Raw genomic sequence first — 11,100 nt, 5'->3', positions numbered from 1 at the left:
AAGGAATTTTCCATATTTTTTAATTAAGCTTTGCATTGTGGGAACAAGAAACTCGGTCGACTATCGGCGCAAAAACAGTGCTAGAGTATGCACCATTATTCACGGAGATAGTCTCGGTCAAAGTTTCATTTTAGGGTGCTTTCACACCTGCCTCATTTAGTTCGGCTGAATCATACTAGAGTTCATTTTCCTTTTTGGTGCGGTTTGTTTGGGCAGGTGAGAATGCAGCGGGTGCACACCAAAAGTGGACCAAACAAGTGCACCGAGACCCAGCTGAAGAGGTGGTCTTGGTCCACTTCCAAACAAACTCTGGTACGGTTCGTTTAAGGTGTGAATATGAACCGGCCTTGATCCGATCCAATTGCAGAAAGCACGCTCAGAAAACACAAAGCTTGCGCATATAGTGCTGTTGATTGCATTTCAATCGCTTAAATACAAAAGCAAAAAAAAAAGCAATATCCTTCAAACAGGTCTCTTCAGTATAACGGATAGATAAAACAATGTTAAGTAAAAGTAAAAAGTCAAAGTCTTCTTGCACTGGATGTGCTGGTTTCGGATGGAATAATGTCCTCATCTCATATATAAAACACCTGTGATACAACTACTTGTTAAGGAACTCACGTTCATGTAAAGTAGCCTCGTTGAAAAGTTTGGGTAAAGACAAAATGCACAAGATATAGTACTTTCAGTGCCCTGTATATCTTTATAAGAAAATAAGGGACCAAATAAGGGAAACTCAAAATATGTGTACTGTACCACAATGTATGCCTGCAGTTAAAAAGTTCTCAGAAATCATCACATTTGTTTTGCTTAACCTATTTATGTACAATTATTCTAAAAAATTATTTTAATGTCATACAAAAATACCATAGGTGTAAAATAATTTAATTAGAAGTAGGCCAGCAGCGCCCCCTACAGATTAAAACTCCTTATCGAACGGGTATTAGGACCTGGGGGAGGCTGTCACTGCTGCACGTGCTATTACTGTTTACTCTATCACATACCAAAGGCATCATTCTGTACATGCATTCACAGATTAAATGCAGCATCCAAAAGAGTGAATCTAATCATCATTCACACAAAACTTTGCTTCAAGAATGAGCCACCCTGAGCACATGTGAGTTAATGTATTCCTCTTATCGGCAAGACATATCGGCATAATTTGTCATATCGGGCTGATGCCGATATTTACATTTAAAGCCATTATCGGCCGATTCCGATATCAGTCCGATAATATCGTGCATCCCTAATTAATATTTTATTTTGAATTAAGAAATTATTATAATAATTATTTAAAAAATTATTACATAATTAAATTATTATATTGACCATAGGCTACCAGACTGTAGGCAATTGCACGTGATGTAACCAGCATTCAAATTAAGTTTATCACAAATAGGCTAAATGTTACATGAATTAACATAGTAAATCGATATCTATCACTACTCAATTTAATTTAGTTTTAAGTGAGGTTTTCAAAGGATGATTCCTTTCTTTCATTAAATTCAGAATGTCTACATTTATCCATGGAACCGTATTCTTTTTCTTTCTATGATTACAGGTATAATCAGTAATAATGTTTTCTAATCTTTAAGTAAAAATTTGTCATTTTAATTTGATATCTTCCTCATAGTAAATACCCAATAATAGATGATCCCATTCTATCTGCTGAATGACACCTTTAAAATTCTATCAACAGTCTTTCATAATTTAGTTTAATACCAAGTACAAAGAGAAGCAAAGAAGGATCAATTGCAAAGCTACATGACATTATATTTTGCATCTGCATTTCCTAAATACATCATTAAGTGGAAGAATAACTAGTCATTTTAAAAACAACAGTGAAGAACAAAATTTAAAACAAATCTCAGTCTTTCTTAAGTGTTACAGTCTCTTCTTCAGCTCCCTGAACAAGAACGGTTTGTAAAAACTATTACTTTCCTTCATAAGAGAGTAAGCAAACTACAAGTGACTTATATGCATTATAAGACAATTGAACATGAAACTCATAAGACAGTACACTGTCTATCACAAAATAAAATGGCATAAAATAATTGATCTGAATCTCAGTTGAATCAGCTGGTTTTGAAGACGAAGATGAACTTTGAAAACTTTAGATAATGTTTCTTGATCATGTCGCTTGTTATGGCAGATTTATCCAGATTATATTCTATTGCTTGATGCATTATTGTGTCACATTTGGAGAGGACACCGCATCAGATCTGAAAGATCTGTAGATGATCTGCATACTGTGATTGTTTTTTGTATGTCTGTGTAGAGCAGATGAATGATTGAAACACTTCCCACATGTAGTGCAGTGATAAGGTTTCTCTCCAGTGTGAATCCTCTCATGTGTTTTCAAAGTTGATGACACACTGAATCTCTTGTCACAGTGTGAACACTTGTAAGGTTTCTCTCCAGTGTGAATCCTCTCATGCCGTTTTAAACACTTTGATGAAGTAAAAGTCTTCTCACACTCAAAGCACATGTACTCTCTCACACCAGTGTGTATTTTCTGATGTACTTTTAAATGTTGTAGAAGTGAAAAACTCTTTCCACACAAATGACATGAATGTGGCTTCTCCTTTGTATGAACTCTCAGGTGCTGTTTCAGGTGTGAAGCTCTCAAAAATGTTTTCCCGCATTGATCACATGTGTACAGTTTCTCTCTAGTGTGGATGTTCATGTGTTTCTCAAGGCTTGATGATTGTGTGAAACTCTTCCCGCACTGATCACAAGTGAATGGTTTCTCTCCAGTATGAACTCTCATGTGTGCCGTAAGGTGTTCTTTTTGTGTGAAACTCTTCCCGCACTGATCACATGTGTACGGTTTCTTTCCAGCGTGAATCATCTCATGTGTTTTCAGAGCTCCTGACCGACTGAATCTCTTGTCACAGTGTGAACACTTGTAAGGTTTCTCTCCAGTGTGAATCCTCTCATGCAGTTTTAAACACGTTGCTGTAGTAAAAGTCTTCTCACACTCAAAGCACATGTAATCTCTCACACCAGTGTGTATTTTCTGATGTACTTTTAAATGTTGTAGAAGTGAAAAACTCTTTCCACACAAATGACATGAATGTGGCTTCTCCTCTGTATGAACTCTCAGGTGTTTCTTCAACTGATCACATGTGTACAGTTTCTCTCTAGTGTGGATGTTCATGTGATGCTTAAGGTTTGCTGATTGTGTGAAACTCTTCCCGCATTGATCACATGTGTGCGGTTTCTCTCCAGTGTGGATCTTCTCATGTCTTTTCAGATTTGATAACTGACTGAATCTCTTGTCACAGTGTGAACACTTGTAAGGTTTCTCTCCAGAATGAACTCTCATGTGAAGCTCAAGACTATATTTGCATGTCAATCTCTTTCCACACTGAGTGCAGGTGAAAGATTTCATGGCTCTTCTTTTCTTTAAATCTTTCTGAGTTTGAGAGCAACTCAAAGGTTTTTTTCCAGTTCTGAAGTGATTTATTCCTTCAGCTTCACTCAATTCTTCATTCTCCTCATTTTCTTCAATCAACTCTGAAATAAAAGTAAAAATGGTTTATTTTCATTAACTCATAAAAAAAAGAAATGTGTAAAGACATAAACGTGAACCCTGATGTAACAGCAGAAAGCAGACAATTGCTAAACAACATTTTGATAATTTTGACGCAGTTTTATAAATAAATCTAGTACATTTTATATATACATCTCTGAAACTTCTTCATTCATCAATGAATGAGGTACACTGATCTTCAAATTATGATTTTTAAAACATTATAGGCACAAATCCCATGTTTCTAAAGGGAGAATTATTAAATATGTTTGATCAACTACACAATTATCTAACATGAATAATTTTAATTAAAAAAAAGTACCCAGTTTACAGAAAGTGTCTCTTAATATTTGATTATTCAGCTATATTACTGCAGAGCTCTAAATTATTCTCCAATTACAGCACAAACAATCTAAAACTACTTGAAGCGTTATAACCGTCAGCATTATTAATGAAGAATGAAGAATAAACAGCAACCTGTTTGTTGTTCAGTATCTTCAGTGTGTTTGATTCTGCAGGGTTCTGGATCTCTCATCTTCTCTCTGTCCTCTTTAATAAACTCAGCTCTTCCTGATGCTCTGATGCTCGTCTTCACTTGTAAACTGATGGGAATATTCCAGCATTTACTGCTGAATGTGTGATTGTTGTGAGGAGCTTCACTGAACATGAATTTCTGTGTGGAAGAAGCAGATTTGACAAAATCAACAAGAAATCAGTTTATTTATTTTTAACTAATTCACACGTTTAAGCATTAATATAAGTAAAGCAGATGTCCTCCAAATTCGATCTTTGAAGCCTTTAAAATACAAAGTGTTGTCCAGGGCCGGTTCTAGACATTTGGAGGCCCCCCACCCCCAATAAAAATAAATATGCATTTTTTCAATCAGAAATAACTAAAATATTGTGAAACTTACATTTAAAAAAAAAAATAATAAGAAAATGGTTTTCTATTTTTACCATACTTTAAAATATCTGTTTATTTGAGTCATAGCTGAATTTTAAGCATCAATTTAACATATCCTTATGAATAAATGTATTCATATCTTTAAAAAAGAAAATGAAAAAAATACTGGCCCACTGAATTGCAAACTTTTGAACGGTATTGTTATCAAATATTTCAATTTTAAATAAATGCTGCTTTTTTATTTTTTTTTTTACTTTTCTATTTCACAAAATTACTGTTTTGTTGTTGTTTTTTTCCTGTAGGCTATTTTTCATCAAATAAATGTATAGATTGATGAGCATAAGAGACTTATTTAAAAAAACCATTAAAAACTGTAATGTGTCCAAACTTTTGACTGGTACTGTACGTACATATGAATCCAACTTTATCTAAAGCCACACCAAGTCGACGGTCGGCCATCGGGCAGGTTTTGTTCGTCGGGCGACTAAGTTTTCTCAGTGTGTTCCATGCCGTCGGCTTTTTTTCAGCGAATCGGCGTCGGAGCTCGTCGGTCAGTCGGGCCATCTGATCATTCTGATTGGCTATCCAGCTGGCGAACCAGTGCGTGAGAAAAGGCTTAGAACAGACGTGCTACTTGGCCGTAAGGTGTCGAGCGTTGGCTTTGTGTGTCAGGGCAACTTTGGACCCAGACCCCGCAGTCTGCTTTCCTCGCCACTAGTTTGTCAGAGTCGGCTTGGTGTGTGTTGTGACAAAATGTGTTGTGATTGGTTAGCTGTCCCAGTGCATTGTGATTGGCGAACAGCTTAGACGGTGTTTTAGTATTGCTCCGCCCCTTGCCAGAACAGCAAGTCAATACTGCCATATCAATTAAGACCCCGAGACTATTAAACAAGAGGATCGCGCTGAACCTTTGCATGCACGGATATTTCAAGACATATTAAAGTGGTAACGTTATTGTTGTTGTGTTTTTTTGTGGCTAAATCACATTTTAGATGGGATGTCAACAACATCTTAAAAATAACTGCATTTATGTAGCCCACAGATAAGTGCAACGGTAATATGTATTATGTTTACTGTTAATTCTAACATTATAACATGAATTGCACTGAAACTGTTATACAGTAGAATTTATTTATACCATATATAAATATATGGTATTACTTACACTATTTGTGGCGGCATATATATGCAAATTAATTATCTGCCAGCAGGAGGCGCTGTTGGAGCGAAAGCGAGGTTTCCCCGGTAACGCTGTACACAAAGCAGAGCTCCGCTCACATACGCTACTTTATCAGACATTGCATACAAGATGAAATTAAAATGATATCCAAAATTTTCTGAAGAGAGTTGGTTTCCTTCAGAAATACAGTGATATAAAAACACCCGCACCGGGTTTCCATTTTGAAACGTGCAGTGCTCAAGCGTTCTCCCCCCCCAACCGTTCAAATGTCCGCAGGCTAGATTTATTTTAATGATATTCTAATGGGCCAATTTGTGATATCACAAATACAGGAAAACAACTTTGTAGTCCGAACGAGCCGTTCGCTGTAGTTCTTGAAAAGGGATTTTTTTTTTAAACGAAATATCTCCCGTTGGAGTTGACTTTGAGATTTGTAACTTTGTAGATCCTTTTATGCCCAAACATACACTACACACTGACTAAAATTAAAAAAGTGAAAAAGCATAATAGGACCCCTTTAAGGTTTGCGGAGGATGTTATTATAGCCATGATATTATTATTATTAGTGCTGTCAAACGATTAATCGTATGGAATGCCAATCCTGCCATTTTTAGAAACAAATAAAGAAAGAAATGTACAAAGAAAAGTAAAAAAGCAAAAATAAATATTTTATTTTCTTATGTATTTTTTCCACATCTATTTATGTTTATTTTTTTTTTCATCCAATTATTTATTTTATTTATTTTCATATTTATGTATTTATTTACGTATTTATTTATTCCCACATTTATTTGTACATTTATTTATTTTCACATTTCTTTGAGGAGGGTGTGTTTTACTGCAGGAATAGCAATCGAGCCAGAGTAGTTATAACAACAATAATAATATTCTTTATAATAATGGATTTTTTAAACATTACTTTTAAGGAATATCATGTTTGTCCATGTTTTAACTTCGTATACTTCTGTTGTGCAGCACTTTCCCAAAAATAAAAGGAGTTGTTAAATGTTCATTTGATAACATTTTAAAACATTAATTAAAATATACATAAGTGTTATAGATTTATTTTTAATTGTTTTTTTATTTTTTTACATTTATTTTGTTCAGAAGTGAGACTTCAATTCCTTATTTAAAATGGTTTCAAGTTTGTTGCAATAAAGGATTTGTTCACTCAAATAACTTGTTCTTATTCTTTTAAGAGTCATTGATATTTTCTGAAACGATTATCATACTGTGAAAATCGCATACAGTTACAAGCCTATACTCAATTACCTCTTTATACATGTACGGTACTCAATTACCTCTTTATACATGTACGGTACTCAATTACCTCTTTATACATGTACGGTACTCAATCACCTCTTTATACATGTACGGTACTCAATTACCTCTTTATACATGTACAGTACTCAATTACCTCTTTATACATGTACAGTACTCAATTACCTCTTTATACATGTACGGTACTCAATTACATCTTTATACACGTACAGTACTCAATTAGAAGATAATTACTGTGATTCAGCAAAAGGTCCCACTTTCCAAATGTTGTAGCTCACATTCAGTAAGTCAGTCTGGCCTCAGCATTTACTACAACTTTGTAAAAATCATTCATTTGAATTAATAACTGGACGTAGTTAACGTTTTGTTTTTGCACTATGACTGGAATTTGTAGACGGTCCCTTAAACAACATTAGCGCTTATCTACACAGAGCTATACATATCTGACATGAGAACAGAAAACATTAAATAAGTAAGACTTTACAATAACTAATAATAATACAGAACCTAAAACTAAGTTTAAAAGCGACTATAAGAAATGTGATCTGCCAAAGATAAATGAATAAAGAGAAGATCGCGTTAGCAGCAATGCATTACACTCAGTGATCACGAGACATTCAGTAACAGCACATTATCAGTCCAAACATGGAAAATGTGTCTGATGTTTGTGTTTCTATGTGAAACACCGTGAATTACTGACCTCTCCTCAGACTCGTCCGAAAGCTTTATGACTCGCTCCTTTATCAGACAATGACTTTACAGACAGCGTTTGTTCACGGTTCCTCCGAAAGAGACTTCAGACAGACTTCTGAGACAACATCACGATTTAATGATCTACAACAACAGAGCTTTGCTGAGAAGACAATACTTCATTACTGCTACAATACTACTTTCTCCTAGAAATTAGCCTCTACATCAAAGCTGGAAAAAAGTTGGTCATAAAACTACTTTAAACTGGCGTCCGCTTTTATTTCTCAACTCTCAGAGAATCGAGGACACGATACTGACAATAATAATAATAATAATAATAATAAAAGATCAGATTCAGCAGGAAGTGAAGATAACGCTGGATTAAGTCTGTCTTGTTGTCTTCTTGGAATGAACTGAAGTGTTTTCAGAACAAAAAGAGGGCGTTTCTCAATTACTGGGCGTTTCCACATCGGGACAGGCGTTTATAACTCTTCAGAAAAGAATTCATTTAGATCAGATTTAACGCATTTGCTTAAAGAGGTTTTGTGTTTGATTAGAAATAAAAGCAAAAGCTGAAGATTTATTGTGGTGTATCTTCCATCAGTGTCTTTGCAAATCTACACGATCACTAAAACTGCTGGAGATTAACCTCATTCTTTTGTCTCTATACATAAAGAGACATTTGTATCGATGGACGAACATTATCACCTGATTTTATACATGTACGGTACTCAATTACCTCTTTATACATGTACGGTACTCAATTACCTCTTTATACATGTACGGTACTCAATTACCTCTTTATACATGTACGGTACTCAATTACCTCTTTATACATGTACGGTACTCAATTACCTCTTTATACATGTACGGTACTCAATTACCTCTTTATACATGTACGGTACTCAATTACCTCTTTATACATGTACGGTACTCAATTACCTCTTTATACATGTACGGTACTCAATTACCTCTTTATACATGTACGGTACTCAATTACCTCTTTATACATGTACGGTACTCAATTACCTCTTTATACATGTACAGTACTCAATTAGAAGATAATTACTGTGATTCAGCAAAGGTCCCACTTTCCAAATGTTGTAGCTCACATTCAGTAAGTCAGTCTGGCCTCAGCATTTACTACAACTTTGTAAAAATCATTCATTTGAATTAATAACTGGACGTAGTTAACGTTTTGTTTTTGCACTATGACTGGAATTTGTAGACGGTCCCTTAAACAACATTAGCGCTTATCTACACAGAGCTATACATATCTGACATGAGAACAGAAAACATTAAATAAGTAAGACTTTACAATAACTAATAATAATACAGAACCTAAAACTAAGTTTAAAAGCGACTATAAGAAATGTGATCTGCCAAAGATAAATGAATAAAGAGAAGATCGCGTTAGCAGCAATGCATTACACTCAGTGATCACGAGACATTCAGTAACAGCACATTATCAGTCCAAACATGGAAAATGTGTCTGATGTTTGTGTTTCTATGTGAAACACCGTGAATTACTGACCTCTCCTCAGACTCGTCCGAAAGCTTTATGACTCGCTCCTTTATCAGACAATGACTTTACAGACAGCGTTTGTTCACGGTTCCTCCGAAAGAGACTTCAGACAGACTTCTGAGACAACATCACGATTTAATGATCTACAACAACAGAGCTTTGCTGAGAAGACAATACTTCATTACTGCTACAATACTACTTTCTCCTAGAAATTAGCCTCTACATCAAAGCTGGAAAAAGTTGGTCAGAAAACTACTTTAAACTGGCGTCCGCTTATTTCTCAACTCTCAGAGAATCGAGGACACGATACTGACAATAATAATAATAATAATAATAATAAAAGATCAGATTCAGCAGGAAGTGAAGATAACGCTGGATTAAGTCTGTCTTGTTGTCTTCTTGGAATGAACTGAAGTGTTTTCAGAACAAAAAGAGGGCGTTTCTCAATTACTGGGCGTTTCCACATCGGGACAGGCGTTTATAACTCTTCAGAAAAGAATTCATTTAGATCAGATTTAACGCATTTGCTTAAAGAGGTTTTGTGTTTGATTAGAAATAAAAGCAAAAGCTGAAGATTTATTGTGGTGTATCTTCCATCAGTGTCTTTGCAAATCTACACGATCACTAAAACTGCTGGAGATTAACCTCATTCTTTTGTCTCTATACATAAAGAGACATTTGTATCGATGGACGAACATTATCACCTGATTTTGTAAATGTGGCCATTTGCATTAAGCACCCAGTTTGCGTTTCTCTATGATTTAAATTAATAGCTTACATTTACAAAATGAGCCTTTTTGATGAAAGTAAAGTCCATGCTTAATACAATTATCAATGAAATTAAATAAAAATTTTAAATTATAAAAAACATTGTTTTTCAATTTAGTTTTATGTGGCAGAGATGGTCAAGAAGAGAGAGATTACTAAACACAGAACAAAGGTCTCGATCACAAAAGTACAAATTAAGAAACGCTCTCGATCTGTGATTCAGCTGCAAATTAAAGAAAAGTTTGTTTTTCAAGGCATTTTGTGAATTTTCTTAAATCATAAACAAAGTGCAAAATATTTGACAACATTTTATTTATTGATGATTTTATATTTTATAATAGTGAATTGTAATTTCAAAATATAGAGCAGAAAGTAAAAATGAATGACTAATAAGCCAAAAAGGCGCTCCTCTGCTGCCATCTACTGGTTATAGTGGTTATTTGATGTATTTTTATTTTAAATAATTGTTTGTTTACCACAAAAATGTTATTAAAATAACATTTAAATTGAATAATTTTTAGAGTTTAAAGTCAAGTCAAGTCAAGTCAAGTCAAGTCAAGTCAAGTCAAGTCAAGTCAAGTCAAGTCAAGTCAAGTCAAGTCAAGTCAAGTCAAGTCAAGTCAAGTCAAGTCAAGTCAAGTCAAGTCAAGTCAAGTCAAGTCAAGTCAAGTCAAGTCAAGTCAAGTCAAGTCAAGTCACCTTTATTTATATAGCGCTTTTACAATACAGATTGTGTCAAAGCACTTAACAGTATCAAATTGGAGGATAGAGTGTCAGTAATGTATAATGATAAGATTAAACACTCAATTTTCAGTTAAAGGCATTTCATTATTGAATTCAGAGATGTCATTGTCTAGCTCAGTTTAGTTTAAATAGTATCTGTGCAATCAAATCGGCGATAATCGCTAGAAATTAAGTGTCCCCAACTGAGCAAGCCAGAGGCAACAGCGGCAAGGAACCAAAACTCCTCTGAGACATAATGGAGAAAAACCTTGGGAGAAACCAGGCTCAGTCGGGGCCAGTTCTCCTCTGACCAGACGAAACCCGCAGTTCAAAAGTTTCTATTTCTATTTTAATTTTGTTGCAATTTCTAACAATAGTAGTATTATGTAGTTAGGTATTTTATTATATTTTAGTTATTTTGTTATTTTGGTTGATATATCTGGGGATATATCTCTGGGGTCATCCGGCGTCCTGGTCTCCGCCGACGATCAGGG

General features: G+C 34.7%; 1 protein-coding gene across 1 annotated transcript in view; it reads right to left on the bottom strand.

The window, feature by feature from the left end:
* Positions 1-1,822: 1,822 nt before the first annotated feature.
* Positions 1,823-11,100, bottom strand: part of LOC131536473 (gastrula zinc finger protein XlCGF57.1-like) — a 298,340-nt gene continuing 289,062 nt past the window's right edge. Inside the window, exon 8 of the mRNA XM_058769412.1 lies at positions 1,823-3,387. Coding sequence (XP_058625395.1) covers positions 2,186-3,387 — 1,202 coding nt within the window. The 3' untranslated portion in view covers positions 1,823-2,185. The remainder of the gene's footprint in view (positions 3,388-11,100) is intronic.

The sequence above is a fragment of the Onychostoma macrolepis genome, chromosome 03 (assembly GCF_012432095.1).
Source record: "Onychostoma macrolepis isolate SWU-2019 chromosome 03, ASM1243209v1, whole genome shotgun sequence".
NCBI classification, from domain to species: Eukaryota; Metazoa; Chordata; class Actinopteri; order Cypriniformes; family Cyprinidae; genus Onychostoma; species Onychostoma macrolepis.
Note: the sequence above shows the minus strand (reverse complement) of the source record. Positions and strands in the feature narration are given on the sequence as shown.